Source organism: Globicephala melas, chromosome 3, assembly GCF_963455315.2.
Source record: "Globicephala melas chromosome 3, mGloMel1.2, whole genome shotgun sequence".
NCBI lineage: Eukaryota > Metazoa > Chordata > Mammalia > Artiodactyla > Delphinidae > Globicephala > Globicephala melas.
The window spans coordinates 61381483-61404439 of NC_083316.1; the positions used below are offsets into that span (position 1 = coordinate 61381483).

A 22957-nucleotide genomic window follows, 5' to 3' on the forward strand; every position below is an offset into this window, starting at 1 on the left:
ATTGGAGAAGGGCATTTAAAACAATGCTGCTGTATTTATTGATAGTACCATCCAAAGGCCTTTAAAACAGTAATCCCTTCCCCCATGTCCTTTTTTTTTTTCCTCTGTTAGTTGTGGGTGAAGAGGACTGTTCTCTAAAAGGTTTCTAAATGATGTTGATGTTAAAAAATATAGTATCACCATTTAACAGCCTTTTAAAGAGCAGTCCCTAGCATGGTCTTTGTTAACAACTGAGGGAGGAAGGGACTATTTTTTCAAAGGCTTTTAGAGGATGTTGTTAAAAGAATATATAGTGACATCATTTAAAAGCCTTTTAAATAATAGTTTTCCTTCCTTCCCAATTGTAATGTCCTTGGCTTTCATTTATTTTGTACTACAAGCTGAAAATGGACATGCCAACATATTATTGGTTATGGCAGGCATCTGTTAGATAGAGAAGGATGCATTGCTTTAAAAAATGTTGATGTCCAGAAATAAATCCAGCTCTTCAAGAACATAGCACCAGTTCTATACAGGATGCTGGCCACCCACCTTTTCATTGAGTTGTGGTACCTTTTGCTTGTTTTCTCTAAGAGTTTACTGAAGACGATGCCACGCAAACAGGAAAGGAGTCATTACAAGATTTCCGGTGAGATAAATGTAATCCTACCACCCACTGCTACTTGAGTTAAGTCTCCATCCAACTTATGGCAAAATCTAACTCTAACTCCTATTCTGTTGTTTCGTTAAATTATTTCTGTCCACTATTCCTCTGATTTTAGACTTTACTCCACTAGGGGACAGCAGTGGATACTTAGGGTTCCTCTCCTTATTTAGCTCTCAGGGAGAGGAAAAATTAAGTCAACCATTTGGTTCAAAGCACAGTCTGATAGCCAGTAAGCTTTGAGATAGGTTAGCTTAGATCATCTTTCACGTAACACACCAAAGAAAAAAGAATTAGCTCCAGGGGTATAATCATAAAATGGGAAACAATTTTTCATTTCTTCTTATGCTGGGTCTTTTCAGAAAAGTGTTATTTCATTTTAAGGACAGGAATTCCTAGATCTACAACAGTTTGTTGAAAAAAATAAACATTTAAAAATTCTAAAAGCACAGCCCTCCAAACACACTGCACTTTTCTTTTTGAATTTAATTTATTTTTTATACAGGTTCTTATTAGTTATCCATTTTACACATATTAGTGTATATATGTCAATCCCAATCTCCCAATTCATCACACCACAACCGGCCCCCTGCCACTTTCCCCGCTTGGTGTTCCTACGTTTGTTCTCTACATCTGTGTCTCTATTTCTGCCCTGCAAACTGGTTCATCTGTACCATTTTTCTAGGTTCCACAAATATCAGTTAATATACGATATTTGTTTTTCTCTTTCTGACTTACTTCACTCTGTATGACAGTCTCTAGATCCATCCACGTCTCTAGAAATGACCCCATTTAGTTCCTTTTAATGGCTGGGTAATATTCTATTGTATATATATATACCACATCTTCTTTATCCATCTGTCTGTCAATGGGCATTTAGGTTGCTACCATGACCTGGCTATTGTAAACAGTGCTGCAATGAACACTGGGGTGCATGTGTCTTTTTGAATTATGGTTTTCTCTGGGCACATGCCCACTAGTGGGACTGTTGAGTCATATGCTGGTTCTATTTTGAGTTTTTTAAGGAACCTCCATACTGTTCTCCATAGTGGCTGTACCAATGTACATTCCCACCAACAGTGCAAGAGAGTTCCCTTTTCTCCACACCCTCTCCAGCATTTGTTGTTTGTAGATTTTCTGATGATGCCCATCCTAACTGGTGTGAGGTGATACCTCATTGTAGTTTTGATTTGCATTTCTCTAATAATTAGTAATATTGAGCAGCTTTTCATGTGCTCCTTGGCCATCTGTGTGTCTTCTTTGAAGAAATGTCTATTTAGGTCTTCTGCCCATTTTTGGATTGGGTTGTTTGTTTTTTTAATATTGAGCTGCATAAGCTGTTTATATATTTTGGAGATTAACCCTTTGTCCATTGATTAGTTTGCAAATATTTTCTCCCTTTCTGAGGGTTGTCTGTTCATCTTGTTTGTAGTTTCCTTTGCTTTGCAAAACCTTTTAAGTTTCATTAGGTCCCATTTGTTTATTTTTGTTTTTATTTCCATTACTCTAGGAGGTGGATCAAAAAAGATCTTGCTGTGACTTATGTCAAAGAGTGTTCTTCCTATGTTTTCCTCTAAGAGTTTTATAGTGTGTGGTCTTACATTTAGGTCTCTAATCCATTTTGAGTTTATTTTTGTGTTTGGTGTTAGGGAGTGATCTAATTTCATTCTTTTATATGTAGGTGTCCAGTCTTCCCAGCACCACTTATTGAAGAGACTGTCTCTTCTCTATTGTATATCCTTGCCTCCTTTGTCATAGATTAGGTGACCATAGGTGCGTGGGTTTATCGCTGGGCTTTCTATCCTGTTCCATTGATCTTTCTGTTTTTGTGCCAGAACCATACTGTCTTGATTACTATAGCTTTGTAGTATAGTCTGAAGTCAGGGAGTCTGATTCCTCCAGCTCCATTTTTTTCCCTCAAGAATGCTTTGGCTATTTGGGGTCTTTTATGTCTCCATACAAATTTTAAGATTTTTTGTTCTAGTTCTGTAAAAAATACCATTGGTAATTTGAGAGAGATTGCATTCAATCTGTAGATTGCTTTGGGTAGTACAGTCATTTTAACAATACTGATTCTTCCAATCCAAGAACATGGTATATCTCTCCATCTCTTGGTATCATCTTTAATTTCTTTCATCAGTGTCTTATAGTTTTCTGCATATAGGTCTTTCGTCTCCCTAGGTGTTTATTCCTAGGTATTTTATTCTTTTTGTTGCAATGGTAAATGGGAGTGTTTCCTTAATTTAGTGTATAGGAATGCAAGAGATTTCTATGCATTAATTTTGTATCCTGCAACTTTACCAAATTCATTGATTAGCTCTAGTAATTTTCTAGTGGCATCTTTAGAATTCTCTATGTATAGTATCATGTCATCTGCAAACAGTGACAGTTTTACTTCTTCTTTACCAATTTGTATTCCTTTTATTTCCTTTTCTTCTCTGATTGCTATGGCTAGGACTTCCAAAATTATGTTGAATAATAGTGGAGAGAGTGGACATCCCTGTCTTGTTCCTGATCTTAGAGGAAATGCTTTCAGTTTTTCACCATTGAGAATGATGTTTGCTTGGGTTTGTTGTATATGGCCTTTATTATGTTGAGGTAGGTTCCCTCTATGCCCACTTTCTGGAGAGTTTTTTTTATCATAAATGGGTGTTGAATTTTGTCAAAAGCTTTTTCTGCTTCTATTGAGATGATCATATGGTTTTTATTCTTCAATTTGTTAACACGGTGTATCACATTGATTGATTTGCATATATTGAAGAATCCTTGCATCCTTGGGTTAAATCCTACTTGACCATGGTGTATGATCCTTTTAATGTGCTGTTGGATTCTGATTGCTAGTATTATGTTGAGGATTTCTGCATCTATATTCATCAGTGATACTGGTCTGTAATTTTCTTTTTTTTGTAGTATCTTTGTCTGGTTTTGGTATCAGGGTGATGGTGGCCTCATGGAATGAGTTTGGGAGTGTTCCTTCCTCTGCAGTTTTTTTGAAGAGTTTGAGAAGGATGGGTGTTAGTTCTTCTCTAAATGTTTGATAGAATTCACCTGTGAAGCCATCTGGTCCTGAACTTTTGTTTGCTGGAAGATTTTTAATCACAGTTTCAATTTCATTACTTGTGATTGGTCTGTTCATATTTTCTGTTTCTTCCTGGTTCAGTCTTGGAAGGTTATACCTTTCTAAGAATTTGTCCATTTCTTCCAGGTTGTCCATTCTATTGGCATAGAGTTGCTTGTAGTAGTCTCTTAGGATGCTTTGTATTCCTGTGGTGTCTGTTGTAACTCCTCCTTTTTCATGTCTAATTCTATTGATATGAGCCCTCTCTTTTTCTTGATGAGTCTGGCTAATGGTTTATCAATTTTGTTTATCTTCTCAAAGAACCAGCTTTTAGTTTTATTGATCTTTACTATTGTTTTCTTTGTTTCTATTTCATTTATTTCTGCTCTGATCTTTATGATTTCTTTCCTTCTACTAACCTTTGTTTGTTCTTCTTTCTCTAGTTCCTTTAGGTGTAAGGTTAGATTGTTTATTTGAGATTTTTCTTGTCTTTTCAGGTAGGCTTGTATAGCTATAAACTTCCCTCTTAGAACTGCTTTCGGTGCATCCCATAGGTTTTGGATCATCGTGTTTTCATTGTCATTTGTCTCTAGGTATTTTCTGATTTCCTCTTTGATTTCTTCAGTGATCTCTTGGTTATTTAGTAATGTATTGTTTAGCCTCCATGTATTTGCGTTTTTTACATTTTTTTCCCTGTAACTGATTTCTAATCTCATAGCGTTGTGGTCAGAAAAGATGCTTGATATGATTTCAATTTTCTTAAATTTACTGAGGCTTGATTTGTGACCCAAGATGTGACTGATCTATCCTGGAGAATGTTCCGTGTGCACTTGAGAAGAACGTGTAATCTGCTGTTTTTGGATGGAATGTCCTATAAATATCAATTAAATCTATCTGGCCTATTGTGTCATTTAAAGCTTCTGTTTCCTTATTTATTTTCATTTTGGATGATCTGTCCATTGGTGTGAGTGAGGTGTTAAAATCCCCCAGTATTATTGTGTTACTATTGATTTCCTCTTTTATAGCTGTTAGCAGTTGTCTTATGTATTGTTCCCTAATTGTTCCATTCTACTGTACCTGACCAACTCTAGCCCATAATGATGTTAGTTACATTCCATTTTTACATTCCCTATAATTTAATTTTCATAATATTATTTAACTTTATGCATTCAACATGATTACTTAACTTTATTCTTATGCACCATGTAAACAGCAAAGTGCTAAGTCTGGACAATAATTTTTTTGCATGTTTTTGCATGATTTTTTAAAAATATAAATAACTTTTGAATTCTCTGTTGCCTTAATAGCACAAGTGAGTTAGTTATTTGTGCCTATAATTATGTGATAATAAATACTTTTACGTTTTAAAATATTTAAAAAGCTGCATAAGAAGTCATGTCATTTGACACATTTTCCATTATCTACTGAGATAAATCAATGTTTCACTGAGAAATGCTAGTATAATTGATTCTAATAAATGAAAATTGGTAAAAGTTTGAAATAAAATTGACTTGAAGCATCAAAAAGACAGCAGTAGAAAGGTACAGATACAAAATTTAATATGACTGATCTGAAAATTTCAAATTTCTCTTAATTTGAGTGGTCTGACCAGAGTTAAGTAAAACTGCCACAAATAAGAACTTCTTGGTTAGACAGCTTTGAATTCTAGGAATAGTGATTACCATGGTGTCATCAATATCAAGACCCAAGAGTACATGCTTATATGTGGTGCTGCACTCTGGCCCTGCATCATAATGCCACGGTCCTACCCCTCCTCTCTTCTACAATTTGACAGGTGAGGTATAAATAGCTGACTCATCTTCTTCTCCCCACAGGTTCTATACATGAGGTGGTATACAGAATAATGGATCCCCAGAAGTGTCTAAGTCCTACCCACAGAATCTATAAATATGTAATGATGCATGGCAGGGGGGAATTAAAATTGTTAAACAGCTGAGTTTGAGATGAGATTTTCCTGGATTGTCTGTGTGGGCCAATGTAATTGTACAGATCCCATAAGTGAAAGAGGGAGGCAGGAGAGTCAGTGTCATAGTGATGCAGTGTATGGACAACTTAGTCATTGCTGGCTTTGAGCCAAGGAATGTGGGCAGCCTCTAAAAGTTGGAAAAGGCAAGAAAAAGGATTTTCCCCTAGAGCCTCTAGAAAAAAACACAGCTGTGCTGACACATTGATTTTAGATCAGTAAGACTCATTTTGGACTTTGACCTCCAGAACTGTAAGATAATAAATTTGCATTGTTATAAGCCACCAAATGTGTGGTAATGTAGCAGTAACAGGGAGCTAATAAAAGTAATTATAATGTCTAGTTGCAAACTACTGTTCTGAATTCTTGTGTTGTAAAACCCATCTGTGGAGTCTATGGTATAATGTTTATTTGCATACATCTTTCAATGGCTGATCTGTGATGAGAGGCATCAACAATTCTGCTTTCTGTATAGTATTTTCTCATTGGACTTAAGCTCTAAATAGCATAGACACTAATAATTTGAGTGGCTTTCATACTGGATAGTTACTTGTCAGAATCATTTGGAAGACTGGTTTATAAAAAATTCCCCTCCCCTAATACTTTCTTTATTTTTAATGAACACACTAAGTTGGCTTTGATCCATTTGGTTAACAGACAGGTACTGAGAACCAATGAAAAAAATAAAAGATGAACTGTCTTCCAAAGGCTCCAGTTTAATGCTCTGCATATTACCTAAGACTACCTCTTAACCCTTAGTATGTGTTAGTTTTTCTGATAAAATATGCATACAAAAAACATCTTGGGGCTTCCCTGGTGGCGCAGTGGTTTAGAGTCCGCCTGCTGATGCAGGGGACGCGGGTTCATGCCCCGGTCCAGGAAGATCCCACATGCCATGGAGCGGCTGGGCCCATGAGCCATGGCCGCCGAGCCTGCAAGTCCGGAGCCTGTGCTCCGCAACGGGAGAGGCCACAGCAGTGAGAGGCCTGCGTACCACACACACACACACACATACACACAAAAAAACCCATTTTGTATGAATTCTATACAAGCCGAAAGGGGATTATAGTAGCCAGACACTTGGGTGATGAGATCCAAGACAGACAAGTTTCCATGGGGGAAAATGAAGGAACCAAGAAAAATACTGGAGCGTTTGGGTGGGGCAGAACAAGTTTAGGACAATGAAACATCTAGGCAAGAGAAGGAGAGGGTAGGTATTACATGAGTAATAATCCTGAAGCACCTCTCAACAATGTTACAGTTTTTTCCAGCACCATCTTTTTCTGAAACAAGCACAATAAAAAAGTCAGATTTTTAAAAAGGTTATACTGAGTCTCTGAATCTGAATTCTTAACCATTTTACAAGCACTCACCTAAAAGTTAACATCATAACTCCTGGGATAAATAATGCAGATGTACCAGTGGGTGCTTATGCAACCAGGTCTACATGAGAAAAACGAAACCACCAGAGATATAAGCAAATACTGCTCAGAACAAACTCAATTCAGTCTGTGTTGGTTTGACAGAAATGTATGTAGAATGGCAAAATGTTTCTTGGTGGAAATTTCACATCTGTCAATTATTTTATAGAAGGCATTCAGTATTACCATCCAAGATAAAAGGATTCTTCTCTGAAGATTCGGCAGCATTAGTAATTTCCTCTGTCAAGGACTATAAACCTCCATGGAAGCTCTACTGTACTCTTGTTTATGGTCTCTGTTTCCAAAAGGCTGTAAGATGTGCTCAAAACATGGCTTACTTTTTTAATTTGCTGCCGCTCATACCATAATGTTTTGAATATGGAAGACATTCCCTTCATGTTTATTAATAGAATGTTCAGGTTAAAAAAAGCTTTCACTAAAAAAACCAAAACCTCCAAAGCTTTTTACTAGAAGCAAAAGAGAACTAGCACTACCCATAGATATGGAGTCTGCAAAGAATGTGAAGAACTTTAACCTACATTAACTATTCTATCCAAACTATTCTTGAAGATCTGAGAGAACTGAGAAATTTCATATAACTATGATATGTAATTTTTATGTTTAATCTAACACCTGCTCAGATCATTTCACTGCCACTTGATATATAATAGCACTTTTCGGTTGAGAGCTTTGAAATAAGTATTGAGCCACATATCTATAAAAATATACTCTGAAAAGCATATTGGTGAATTTCAGAATACATACAATCTGGTCAAGTATTAAAAAAAGATATACGCTATGATTCCCTCCAGCCATTTATTGAAAGACTGGTGAATTGATAACCTTCTCCAGATGTGTAACGTTCTTTTAAAAATTAATTAAAAGGTACTGTTTTCTAAGGAAGAAACAGTTAAAAGAAGTCAGACACTACTTTCTGAGAGTTTCCTTTAAACTCTATTTCTCCCCTGAGTGTTTAAAATTAGCAAGGCATTCAAACTTGTTGGGTGGTACCTCTATGCGTTTTAGCAAATAGAAGCTACGTAAAACTTCAAATTCCTTTTTTCTTTCCAAAACCCTTGGGAAAATTTCTGATTCAAATTAAATATTATAGAAGGTATAAGACTAAATTGACAGTGGCTGACATGTGTTTACAATCCACCTAAAATTTGCTTTTGTGACTAAGTTGTTTGATGTAATCCCCAGAAGTAAAACAGACAGGTATTTGAACATTTTCTGGCACAAAACATGTCTCTGTCACAAAGCAATATCTTAATCTCAAATTCATATTTAGAATCACTACTTTGAGTAGCACTGCCACTGCACAAGGCCTGTATGAATCTTCACACTGTGTATTATCACCCAATGACAAACTTGACGTTTTATGAAGGGCCAGCCCCCTTTCACACTGACATCCTCTGTACCCTGAGTAAATAACTAACAATTCATTTCCTAACCTTGACTGTAGAGTCCAGCCTTTCCACCATTCTTTTTTTTTTCTTCTTTCCAAACAAGTGACAAAGAACTAGGAAGCTGATTGAAGGGGTCCATTATGTATCAACTTAAAGAAAGGCAAAGTGATTGATGAAACTAGCAGTCACCTTCACTGCTAGCTACTGCACCTGTATCCTTTTTGTCAAATGACCTGAAAATCCTGCTGACAGTTTAACATTCACTACAAGGATACACAGGATGGAACTACAGTTTTCGATATTTCTATTTGCAATGAAATCTTTAGAGACATGATTTGAAAACAGTAGTTAAACTTTATAATTTTCTAAGGTTTACATTTTCCTCTTATGTAGTCACTGTTTGCTATTAACTTGCTTTGCAAAACTACTGTCATGGGGGTGCGTGGAGTGAGGAGGAGGAGGATGGTAGGCAACATGAATGCTTATTTTAAACTTTATCTTTTTGTTTTGCTGGCAGAGGCAAGATTGTTAGCAGGATTCCTTCTGCCAAATTATTGGATGAATTACATTTAATTGTACTGCTAGAAGAGGTAGGATGGTCAACATCTCAAAAAATAATTATTAATTAAAATAAAAGTAAAAATGCAGCATTCTAAAAAAAATAGTACTTTACCTAAACAACCTAAAGTTGTTTCTCAACTTCAATAGGTGATGGGCTTAGTGAATTCACTGGATAACCAAGTAACTAAGAATTTCTTCTGTGGATGGGTAAGTTTACCTAAATTAAAGAACTCATGTTCAGTCACAAGCTTACTGTGTTGGAAATAAAAATTTCACTAGGCAACAGTGACACAATTGAGCCAGAAAATCTCAAAAGAAGCCACTGTTCTCTGTGTGGACATAGCACCATTTCCTCTGGGCATTTATTACCTGTTAAAAACCAATCTTTTGGTGAGTGGCAGTTCAGGGTTTTTGAGAGCAAGCTGCAATATTTCTTCAGGTCTGCAGAGTCATAATTAAAGCTGAACTGAGTGGAATTGGAGAGGGAAGGTCAGTGAGGTGCCGTATGAGAGATGAGGCTGGGCTGATGGGCACCAAATGAACAAATTATGATGGGCCCCACTCAATGTGATGAGGTCAAATGCTTGTTTCTACCCACTGACAGTTCAATTTCCCTGAAATGTCTCTCGGTTCTCTATGAGCTAATTATGAATGAAAAGTTATCAACTGCTCATGCCAAAGGGGGCTTAAATACTATTTTGTGGAGTTCTTAATGTCAAAATATTGTTCAAAACAGCATACTGTCCCACTCCAAATACAATGTGTGGGTTAATCTAAATACCAGTGAAACACATCAGTTTTCCTCAGGTTTTTCACAGTGTATACAATAGCGCAAATTCTCCAGCACTTGTCAGCAGCTTAAACAATAAAATTTTTTTTTAATTTAAAAAAATAAAAGAGATAATTTTATCAGGTAAATCTACATTACACTTACAACTCACTTTCATGGTAATAGCAGTACAGTGCTTATAGTTTTGCATATCACAGGCTACAAAATCTTCAAATAGAACTATATATTTTTTTCAGGAATGATGCTACTGAATTCTTAGCTTCTAGGCATCAATACTCAGATTTACTCCAGCATACAGATTTATTATACAAAATCAGCTCAAGAGCCACTGACAAAACGTAAATTCCATTTATGGAACCAGTTTTTGAGGAACAATTTTCCACAGCCTGCATTTATGATGGACAATTATTTTCCTTCTCTTTGAATCCTGTGATGGATGATAAATACTTGACAGAACTAATAAGGATCCTACTAATTAAAAAAATGTCTATTGCTTCAATTAATAATACAAAAACAGATGAAAATGATAAAATTTGCTGAGACCCTACTATGTGCCAATCACTATGCAAGGGACTTTCATGTAAGGATGTTTAACACAGTAAGTAGTCTGATAGCTTTCTAACAATATACAACACATATAAAAGCTTTGGATCAATGTCCTGAGATTAGAGGGTACATCACACTAAAAATAGTATCTGTATAAAATAAAATATAGCACTGAGCTTAAATTGTAAGAAGAATTATAAAATATGTAAGCATAATGCACCTGAAAATAACACGTCAACTTTCTCACTGCCACTAGATGAAAAGGAATTTTGGAATGGGCTCTTTAAGAATAGATTTAAAGTATAAACATAAGAAGTACTTGCTGGAAGTGGGGCAGAGCGAGGGAAAGATCAATTATGATGCAGGTAAAGATAACCGGATATCAAAAAATGAGTCTGAAGTAGGGAAAAACTTTTGCCATTTAAAAACATCATATGTAGATATGTATGCTTGCATATTTTTGGTAATTTACCTATAATGAAAAAGTTTTTAGTATTAAGCATTGTTTCTACATTTGATATAATATACTTAGATATACAATGTCAATTTATATGATTCCTTACGAAATATTATCATATATATATATTCATGTTTAGAGATCACAATTTAATTCGTTTATTAAAAGATCCCTTCTGGAAGTTGATTTTTTTCTAATTCTTATTGTAATTGCATTGTTCTAATCTTGTATTATAAAGGCAGCTGCTTGCCTATCATTTGTACTTTCCTCGTTAATCCTGACTCAGTGAATTAACCTTTAATTACAGCCGTTAAAATTGAAATGAGCCTCTTGTCTGGCTGGGGCTGCCCCCTTTCAGTGCATGACTCTGATGAAAATTTTTAGGGTCAATGAATATGTCCCATGTCATGTCTGATAGCTGCTAAAGATGTGAGGAGGTAAATGTTACCTTAGAAAGATGTGCTTTAAATTTTTAGGAGATCTGCTTTATCAATGGGAAAATAAAATAAAAATGACAATTTCAGTTTCTCAGTTTACCATGCTGTATTTTTAGACGAATTGAGAGCATATAAGAAATATAAAGAATGGGTTAGGGCTTCCCTGGTGGCGCAGTGGTTGAGAGTCCGCCTGCCAATGCAGGGCATATGGGTTCGTGCCCCAGTCCGGGAAGATCCCACGTGCCATGGAGCGGCTGGGCCCGTGAGCCATGGCCACTGAGCCTGTGCGTCCGGAGCCTGTGCTCCGCAACGGGAGAGGCCACAACAGTGAGAGGCCCGCGTACCGCAAAAAAAAAAAAAAAAAAAAAAAAGAATGGGTTATTAAGATATATTTAGTCAAACAATTTAAAACAATAACTTATTCTCCATTTTAGCCTTAAGTGTTACATGTTATAATAAAAGAAATATGTAAGGATCACAACTACTTTTTAGATAGGTGCTTGATAGGAATAATAAACTAACAGATTATCAATACAGTCCTTTAAACTGACATCAGTGGGAATGGATTCTACAATATAATAATGAAGCTGGAAAACAGTAAAGATTAATCTCATTCATTTAATACACTTTTGATGAGCACCTATTACGTATCAAGCACTGGAAACAGAAAGGCCAATAAAAAGGCCCTGTCCTATCTTCCAGGGACCCAGAGTCTAAGTTTTATCATATTAATATGTTTTAATAAAAAAGATAAGGCACGTTTCCCCTGTGCTAATGCTGATGTTGACTAAAGTCACTTGCCGTCTCCCACTTTATTCCCCATAGACTTCTAAAGAGCTAGAACTGAGGGACCTTAGAAACAATCTAGTACAGTCTTCTAATTTCACAGATGACAACCTGAACAGAACTCAAATTTTGATGTACTAGCTTAAATTTACAAGATAACTTAGGCAGGGCACATGTTCAGTGAAGCATGAATGCCAAAATCTTCAGAAATAAATGAGTTTCCAAAATTATGTATTTTTAAAAACTTACTCTGAATATTTTCAAGTGTACACAAAAGCACAGAGAATAATATAAAGAAAAACTAGGTGCTCATCACTAAGTTTCAAAAAGTTATCAACATTTGTCCAATCCTGTTCAATCTAATCTTTTGCTCTACTTTTGAATTACTTAAAGGAAACTCGAGATATGATCTAATTTCATCAGTAAATATTTTGCTTTGTATATCTAACAGATAAAGACGTGTCAAGAAAACTTACAATACTATTACCATACCTAAAAGAAAAAAAATTCCCCCAATTTAATGTAAAATACAGTATTCACATTTCCGTGACAATCATATATATGTCTTTTCAGAGTTGGTTTGCTTCAATCAGGATTCAAACAAGATACACACATTACATTTGGTTGGTATCTCTCTTAACCTAAATTATGCATGTTAAAGAAGAACTTACTGAAAAATTTTTTTTTTTAGCAGAAGTGTATAGTAGATCTGCAGTAATAATTTAGCATTTGGGGGAGATATTTATATATTCAGTAATGTGGAACAGCTGCAAATGTAGAGAAATAACCCTTTATTGATAGGCCTATAAAAGCTGTCTGTAATTACATTCCTGAATGATCTGAATAACAGTGTGTCTGATATATTTTAAGATAAGTGGCTTTTACTTTTCTTTGATATTAGGGTCATATACTGTACTTATCTATATTTTTACTCCATGTTCTCCTCTCTCTGGTAATAAATTAATTTCTTAGTGTTAGTTTGGCATGTGCCCTAAAGCTAAATTCATTTTCTTTTCCTTTGCAGAGAAACAAAGTTTTTCTAAGTATTACAATAATATATTTCATGTTTAGGCCAGGTTCCTCATGTTAAAAGGTTAAATACTAATAAATAATACTTAATAGAATGGAAAATCAATTCTCCATACCATGCCTTGTCCTATGTTCAGAAAATTTCTGGCAAGCGTTTTAAAGAGGAACAGAGGCAACAGAAGTTAACTTGACTGATGTATGAATAAATAATAATTAATACATGATTGGCCAATGCAGATTTTAATCTAAGATATCTTAAAGCTTAAAAACAGTATTTTTCACTGCAAATATCACAATTCAACACAAGCAACAAAATTTGCAACATGGCAGTTGATAGTAACACAACGTTCAATCAACTTCAAATGTGGAAAATAAAATTGCCAGAAAAGATTAAATCCTCTTTAAACAAATGGTATTTTAAAACCTCTTATTTCCTATTGTAGTAATATAATTATAATAAATGAAAGCTAAAAACCATAATCTTAGGAAAGAATTCTCAAGTGAACTGCCTCAGCTCTGAAGAGGGAACAGGAAGGGACAGCAAGGGACAGGAACTATTCACCATAAAATAGAAGGAAGAGAAAAAGAAAGGCCCAGGCCTTCTTTACCAACACCTCTTTAATCCTTCCATTTCTTACAAATTTATACACATATTTTCTTTTTTTTGATGGTGACCTTTTTTTTTTGCCATAATAATTACTAGTTAATTAATAACTACAATTATCATCTGATACAGTGGATTTTTCATTGTGGAGAATTCATTTCTTAGACTGGCATATATTTGCTTAAGCCAAATAAAAAATATTTTTATAATAAAAAGTCTGCAATTAAAAATAACAATGTCTTTTTAAAAAGTAGCTCCTAAAAAAAAAAAAAAGGTAGCTCCTTTTAATAATCTAGGAAAGGGAGAGATGATAATGGTCTGTTACTATGAGACCCCTGAAGTAGCACAGAAATAAAAAGATGAAGCAGTAGTATGGCATACCGTAAAGGTTAATTTAAAAATTAAAGCAACTCATACCTAGAAGAGAACTGAATAAAAGAATAAGGTGGGACATGGCTGGGCGATGGAAGCACAAAATACTGTCAAAGTTTAATTAAAAAATGTTTTCAATTTAAGCAGACCCAGGCCAGTGACTTTTCATTATTTTTAACACAGTTCCATGACTACTGACATTTTCATCGGAACAAATAAAGGATTTTTCCCAAATTTAAAATGACAAAATTATTTTTAATTTTAACTTATAATTTCTTCCTCCTCTAAAGTCAAAGAAATTTGATCTTAGCTGGACTTGTCTCTTAGCCTGAGGCTTAAATACACCTTAAGTTTTTAAAGTATAAAAAAATATATATTAAAAAAATATAGTTCTTCCACCATATTAGAAAACAATCTTTATCACAGACATATTATCATTTGTTTCGGGAATGAGACTACATATTCATGAAATGTCTGGTACATGACTTAGTAAAACACTTGTATTCAACAAAAACTCTCTCAAAGCAATCTGTCCTTGTAGACAAACTAGAAGGAAGCTGGCACTCTGGCAGTAGAAGACAAGCAGACTGGAAAACAAAACTAAAATGCCCTAGCCTAGATCAATTTTAAAAAAGAGAAAGACCTACCTAAAAGTCCACTTCGGAGAAATGGAAATCAAATTTGATTACAACTGTCCATCACTATGATGTGCAATTATCCTAATAATTCCAAATGCTGGTAAGTTTCAAACTGAGAAAATCAGGTTCTGCATCATGAATTATGGTTTGTTTTTTCTTCATATTGTTTTAAAACTGACAAAGTAACCTCTGTGCCAAAAGCAGGTCTGATAGGTACTCTTGATTTTCCAATTAATTTCCTATAATACAAACTGGGTCAGGATCTCATTCCTAATCATGGATAGTTGTAACTTCAGTAGTTGCCAATCTTTATCAATAGCAAAAGTTATAAGCCTACTTTCCAGCTATTCTTCTATATTCCTTAGAGAAGCTTCATAGAACTAATCAGATGGTGAAATTGGCTTGTGTATAAAAAAATGCCTCTACCTTGCCTCACTCTGCCTGCCTAAGGGCATTACATATGGGTTTCCTTCTTCTTACCTTCAGCCTGTAAATCCTTGAAGGGGTTGGGGGGCCTTAGTTAAGTGGCTTTTTGGTCTTACTGACAGTGTCATCTTTTCGCTGGTCACAGGAAAATTCCATGCTGGCTACCCACAATAACATGCACAGACCTCAGTTTAATGCTGCTGTTGCTACTGTCTTTACTGTGACATTGTGAGGCTTTATTTCTTCATTAAGTGATGAAGTGATGCTCCACAGCACCAATTCAAGGAAAGCAGAAGGTGAACAGCATGTACTCAAAATTATCCTTTTACTTCTTGTTAGAGGAAAAGTAGTTCAGATATCTAAATTCTAAACAGTGTTCAATGTCAGAAGTTAACTCCTGCTAGATCTTAAGCTACTATTGTATAGAAGACTGTGGAGTGTAGCCAATATAAAATAATAGTGTTTATGTACGGAGTCAGAGAAATAATGACAACTTGTATCTATAGAAATACCCAAAGGGCAAAACTATGTTACAAAATGAAAGTACTCAGTATACTGTAGTTACACACTTTTGAGTCAATTTTTCTTTTTTCTTTTGTTCTTACTCAGCTGGAAACTCCCTGAGGGCAGGAACCTAGCCCATCTTGTACACCACTATATCTTTGGCACCTCCTCATATTCTGGCCTGAATAAACACTTGTTGAATGAGTAAAACACTTAATTGGCATATGTGTAGTAAGGAATCTGGTCTCACTTAAAGAGAGATCTGGATGTTGTTCTAGCTCTTGAGAAGTAACCTCTAAAGCCTTGGAATCTCCTGAGTAACGGGAGTGCCTTTCTTATTCATGGTGGGCCCCTAGGGGACCATACTTGATAGTTTATGCCAACAGTGACTCCTAGGGGGCCCCTAGATAGCTTTGCTAAGCAGATAACTCAAGATGGAAGCTGGCCACACCAGAAAGACCCACCGTATGATTAGAGTGTTGAGGCTCTGGGCCCCTGATATCAGCCTGACCTGGAGGGGAGGGTGGGAGAGTGAGTTCAACCATGAGGCAACAATTCAGTCAACAGAGCCTATTTAGTAAAGCCTCAATAAAAACTCTAAGCTTGGTGAGCTTCCCTGGTTGGCAGTACTCCTGTATATACAACCAACTTTGATTGACACAAGGAGGGTAACCCCGAAGCTTTGAGTATGAAACCCAACCAGAATCTCCTCCATCCGTCTCTTCCTTTGGTTGATTCTAATTTGCGCCCTACTGTGATAATAAAACTGCAATCCTACGTAGAGTGCTTTCCTGAGTTCTGTGATTGCTCTAGTGAATTATCATACTTGAGGGTGGTTTTAGGAAACCCTTAAACTTGCAGTTGACCTCAGTAGTCTTGGACAGATTTATCAGTCTGGAGGACTCTGCCCTAATATCAAGTTTGGCTACCTCCAAGTAGCATAGTGTATTAAATTGGGGTTTCCTTTTTGCAACTCTGGTGTCTCTTTCATGGACTGTTCTTGGAGTTACTTACTACTCCTCAATATATTACCACTGTACTCTATAAAGACTGCTTTTCTTAATGAACCTTCCTACAGCCTCCTAAGTTAAATTCCACTTAGGGACTGTGATCCATGAGGATCAAATTGGTTATATTATGGCAGCTAAGTCGGTGCTTCCTCACTAATGTACCACAGACGGGTTAGAGGTATGCTGTGCTATTGCCTCTGCCATTAACCTCAGAAAAGTCAGGTGGCACCTGTGGTGACTGGAGCTCCTGGTGTGGTTGCCTTCCATCTCCTGCAGCATCTCTGTTTACCCCAGAGCACACTACAAATATTACCACTTTTCTATATGTACCAACACATGAAAAAGAAATCATTACTATAATTTTCTCATGACAGTATGTCAACATACTTCTCCAGCATCAGACTTGGTCTCCCTCCCCTTCTTTTCTCCCTCCCCTTCTTTTCTCAACCTCTCCAGAAGCCTAATAGTCTGAGGATTGCTATTTCTGAGTTCCTGGGGTTTGATATGTAACAATTTAGAAACTCTTAGCCTAACAATAATCTAGTAAAAAAAATTCACTAGTAATTCACTAAAAATTCAGTTTGTTCACTGAAACACTATAGCAAGAACTAAAATGTTTATTTTTGGCCATCTCTAGGCCAATTGCCAATTAGTCTCATGGAAGACTGAAATAAATACTGTGTTTATACGTCACCTGTATCACACAGTTTGAAAAAATAAGGCCTTTCCTTACAATGATTATAATATTTACTAGAAATTATGCTTTAAAAATCTCTGTGTTCTGAATATACAATTCAAAGGGTAAAAACGAATAGTGAAATTTTTCATTTGAAAAATATTTAGTGTGAAAAAGGAAATGTTTTTTGGATTTCACTGTAAATATTTTGGTAATTTCAAAAAATAAAACCTACCCATATTGTACCAAACACATAAAGAAAATAAACTTAATAACTCACTGAAATAAATAAAAATCATCTATGAAACACAAGTCATAACATAAGCTAAAAAATGTTTCACCTATTTATTTTCATGAACGTTCAAATCATCCCGGCATAACTAATTTCACTGCTTCAAAATTCCATAGATTCACAGAATATTAGGGTTAAAAGGAAACATGGAGGTCTACCTTGCCATCATTTTAGAGTTGAGAAAACCAAATGACTTGCTCAATATAATTAGTAGTATTGATTCAGAAAGACAGACATTAAACATTAGATGTCAATAAAAAGGAATCCTACTCATTCATATACATGCTTACCCTATTAAAAAATGGCTGCTTTTAGGATAATATATATATTACACCTTGACTAGAGAAACTCTGGAAAATATTGAAAAATATAAAGAAGAATATAAATCATCCATAATCTCATCACTCAGAAAACCTCTGTTAACAGTATAACACACTTCCTTCTATTCTTTCATTTTCCTTACATTTTAAAAGCACCGTGTGAGTATACAATTTTATAAAATTGAGATAAAATAAATAATATTTTGGATTCTGTTTCACCACTTAATTTTATACCACATTTTCCCACCTCATTCAAAGATTTAATAAAAACATCTTAAAGATTATACAATATTCTAGGGCTTCCCTGGTGGCGCAGTGGTTGAGAATCTGCCTGCTAATGCAGGGGACACGGGTTCGAGCCCTGGTCTCGGAGGATCCCACATGCCGCAGAGCAACTAGGCCCGTGAACCACAACTACTAAGCCTGCGCATCTGGAGCCTGTGCTCCGCAACGAGAGGCCGCGATAGTGAGAGGCCCGCGCACCGCGATGAAGAGTGGCCCCCGCTTGCCACAACTAGAGAAAGCCCTTGCACAGAAACGAAGACCCAACACAGCAAAAATAAATTAATTAATTAATAAACTCCTACCCCCAATGTCTTCTAAAAAAAAAAAATCAGGGAATAGTGTTTAACATGTATCAGGTACTGCTATAAGCATTTCATATATGTTGATTCATTTAACACTAACAACAATCCTGTGAGATAGGTAGCATTATTATTTTTATTTTACAGATGGAAAAATCTGAGGCACCAAGAAGTAAAATGACCCACCCAAGGTCTCTCATTTTGTAAAGTGGCAGAGCTCTGATTTGAACGCAGGCTGTCTGGCTCAAGAGCCTGTGCTTTTAACTGCTATATTAAACTGCTTTGAATGTTTGCAGTTGGCACATGACTGGGGGAAGAGACAGTAAAGTATGCTACCAGCTTTAATGGGGTGAAAGCCAGGGATGCTAGATGCTCTACAATGAACAGGGCAGTCTCATCCAATAAAAATTATACCACGTTCCTCACAACTTTCAAATGTCTGGTTGGACATTCATGAGGTGAAAACCTGTTCACCTGGTCCTAGAACACTTTCCATACCAGTACAAAGTAGTTTTTTTGCAGGGTGGGGTGGGTCATTACATGGTTTTAATGTACTCAATTTTCCAGGAATAACTACCAGAAAAACTGTTTGATGTTTTGGAAAATTATGTTATACCATGACCCATGGTATTTGAGTTGCTAATACAATAATACACCTCTATCAATTTGCATTTATGGCCACCAGCGTCATTTAACTACTTCACTACCTTTATAATGTAGTCATGGTCAAGTATTTATATATCAATGTACTATTTACCATAAATTATTTTTATTTCTTCTTTCTATTGAATTAGGGCAACATGTTGATTTTTAAATTGTGGATGTACCCATCTTTGGATCCTAAATTTGATTTAGGATCTAAAAGACCCCTATATTTGTTGAGGTCCCATACCATTATTGGGGGTTTTAATTTTTGAGGACTTTTCTTTATTTCCTCTGATGTCTTTAGTCTACTTCTTTCTAAATTTGTACACATAATGAGAAAACTTACAATTTGGCTGATTCGTCTTTTGGTAGGCGGGCCTCTCACTGTTGTGGCCTTTCCCGCCGTGGAGCACAGGGTCCGGACGCGCAGGCTCAGCGGCCATGGCCCACGGGCCCAGCCACTCCGCGGCATGTGGGATCCTCCCAGACCGGGCCACGAACCCGTGTCCCCTGCATTGGCAGGTGGACTCTCAACCACTGTGCCACCAGGGAAGCCCCTGATTAGTCTTTTTAAAGTACCATTTTGAGAGCTGGAGGTGAGATCAGGAGTCACGACATTCTGCACCAGAATATTCAATTTATCTCTACAGGTTCTACTTTTCAAAGTTCCACTTTTTTCTTTGTTTAAAGTTCTAACTGTTTCCTTATTTGACTGTTGCTGGTGAATTTCTGGTTGCCATTCTTATTACTACTACTTGTTTGATCATTTTGTTAGCTTTTGGGGATGAATGTTGTGATTCTCTTCACTTGGCAGTTCTTTTTAAATAAATTTATTTATTTTTGGCTGCATTGGGTCTTCGTTGCTGCGCACAGGCTTTCTCTAGTTGTGGCAAGCAGGGGCTACTCTTCGTTGCGGTGCGCGGGCTTCTCATTGCAGTGGCTTGTCTTGTTGCGGAGCATGGGCTCTAGGCGCACAGGCTTCAGTAGTTGTGGCACGTGGGCTCAATAGTTGTGACTCGTGGGCTCTACAGCGCAGGCTCAGTAGTTGTGGCGCACAGGCTTAGTTGCTCTGCAGCATGTGGGATCTTCCCGGACCAAGGCTCAAACCCATGTCCCCTGCATGGGCAGGCAGATTCGTAACCACTGTGCCACCAGGGAAGTCTCTGACAGTTCTTTTTTTGCATACTCTTTGGATAGAGTGCTTTTATTTTCCTTTGAAGAGACCATCCCAATAAATGTTTTCTTTAGGATAAAAAGGTGAATCCTTCAATTACTCTGTGATGAATGAAAACTTACTACAAGTTTTCTAATCTCAACTGTATTCTTCTTATAGCTAATAAACTATAAGAGTCTACTCAGGGTCCATTATCACATATCATATCACTTCCAAAAATATTAGCTAATATTTATTGAGTGATGACAACGTGCCAGTCACTGTTGTAAGAGCTTCACATTTATTATCTCATTAATCTCGCAAGAATCCTGTGAGGTAGATATTACATTCATAGGAAACTGAGGTGCAGAAAAGTTACTTACCAATTTGCCCAAGGTCACAAAGCTAGTAAGTGGCAAAGCAGGGATCTGCATCCTGGTCATCTGATATCAAACCCAAGTTATTCAAACCTTATTGTCTCCCAAGGTTTTAGGGGCCTCCTTTCCCCTCAAAGACTAACTATGCTTCACTATAGATTTTTTGATTACCACTTTCTCTTTACAGCTACTACAAATGCTCAATAAATATTTATTACTTAAATAAATGAAAGACTTTACTGCTTTCCCCCCATCTCTTCCAATGTGTCTTTTCCTTTTAGCAACAAGAAGGACAAACTAAAATCCCAAATACTGTTCATACTCATTTCTGAGCAGTCAAGAGATAATCACTTTCTACAACTGAAAAACATTATAAGTTTAAGAGTTTTTGCCTATACTTTCTAACTGAGCTGACCAAAGCTGAAGAGAAATGCATGTAGCTCTTTTGAGTATTTCGTTGCACAGCCCTGATATCACATTTGCTTTGAAGGGGGAATTTTTTGTAACGCTGTGCAAGAATTAGGTACTTTTCTTTCTTACCTCTGGCAGAAGCAGCTCTATGCTCCCGGGCAGTTCAGATCACCAATCATGTACCCTGCAATGCCCTACCGGCCCTGGGAACCACTGATACACCAGATCTAGTCAAGCTACCTGTGTGCCCATCAGAACTTACTGTTCTATCTCTTAGTTTGTCAGATTCCCGACATCAAATTAATAGGAGGTCAAGCATATCGACAGATTATGCATCTTAGGCAACATGCTTGATTTAGAGTGAAAGGTCAGTGGATATATAATGCTAACACAAAAAAGATTATTACAGTTTCAGATACGATGACAGGCTGATGGTTTTGGCATTATTTTGAGATAGGCAAGCCTCTTGCCTCATTCCAAGTCATACCCCATAAGTAACATTAAAGAATTTTTTGAGAGACACCAAGGCATGTAAATAAATGTATGAAGATAATGTAAAGAGAAATACAATACTGAATTTTTTTTTTTAATACTGAATTTTTAAATGAAAACAGTCAGGTATTTTTAGTAGCCTATGATAGAAGAACAGTGTTGTAGGAATAGAATAATTATGGGAATGAAAGTCTGTTAATGTAGACAACAATTTTTATGGCAGAATCTATGTATATAAACTAATTCAATGTGGAAAAGAACCCTTGTATGTTAGAGATATATAACAGTACCAGAGAAAAGTGTACACATGATAAGTAAATGTGGATAACAAGGAGAAGTAAATTGAGATGATAATGGTTTGGACAGAACAAATTAAAGGATATATGTATAACTGATTCACTTTGCTGTACACCTGAAACTAACACAACATTTAAATGAACTATACTCTAATAAAAATTGTTTTAAGAAGATAAAAAAATGTTCACAAAATTAAAAGGCCAGATTTGAAACAGACTTGTTAGAGGAAGAACTGTTTGAGACTAAGAATCTATTTCAATTATTTGCATTTTAATAAAAAAGATGCAATGGCATCACTTGAAAACTGAGCTAATGTATTTTGAAAATTACTTACACTGATGACTGATGAAGAAGCTGACAAGTTTAAACCTTCAAGATCAGCTATCAAGCTTGGAGAAAGAGCTGGGGTGGGACGTGCAACTGGAGTGGACACTGGGTTAACTATAAGAAAAGGCTCAAATTAGCAAATGTGCATGAAAACTTAATTCATATTACTAAAAGCAACATTTTTATTTTGCTAGTAAATCTAATTAAATTACTTTGATTAATAAATCTATGACAATTCTATTTAACATCTTGATTTAGTCAAGTTATTATAAAGTCATGGCAGTTAGTCTTAGCTTTCAAAACATAATGGCAAATCCTATAACAAAATAAGAATATAAATATCTTGAGTAATAGTTTTTGAAAATTTTTATCACCTAACATTATCACTAACATTAATCACCCAGTAACTTCACTAAAAGAGGAAGGTAAAGAAACATTTTTTCAGACTAATGTAAAAATAACTATAGCTTTCAAGAGAGTTCTCCAGTTGAGTTATAAGTCTTAAAAGAGTGCTTATTAAATCCTTTCTCTATTTTATTCTCCACTGTAATAATTATAAGGGGCCCAGACTACCTAATTCCCTTCTAATTATACTTTGTCAGCAAAAGCTATGCGCTAGATAGAAATGTTTGATTCTAAAAAAAATCTGAAAATCTTTTGTAAATGCAAATCTGATCATGTTACTCCCTTGCTTAAGACTCTTCAAAG

The 22957-nt window shown here is 35.9% G+C and overlaps 1 protein-coding gene across 4 annotated transcripts in view; it reads right to left on the reverse strand.

The window, feature by feature from the left end:
* Positions 1-22957, reverse strand: part of AP3B1 (adaptor related protein complex 3 subunit beta 1) — a 275059-nt gene that overhangs the window by 51858 nt on the left and 200244 nt on the right. For all 4 annotated transcript variants that reach the window (XR_009563389.1, XR_009563390.2, XM_030846347.2 and 1 more), the window contains exon 22: positions 22257-22363. Coding sequence is in view for 2 of the 4 variants with exons in the window: in XM_030846347.2 (XP_030702207.1) it covers positions 22257-22363 (107 nt within the window). In the remaining 2 variants the exon portion in view is untranslated. The remainder of the gene's footprint in view (positions 1-22256; positions 22364-22957) is intronic.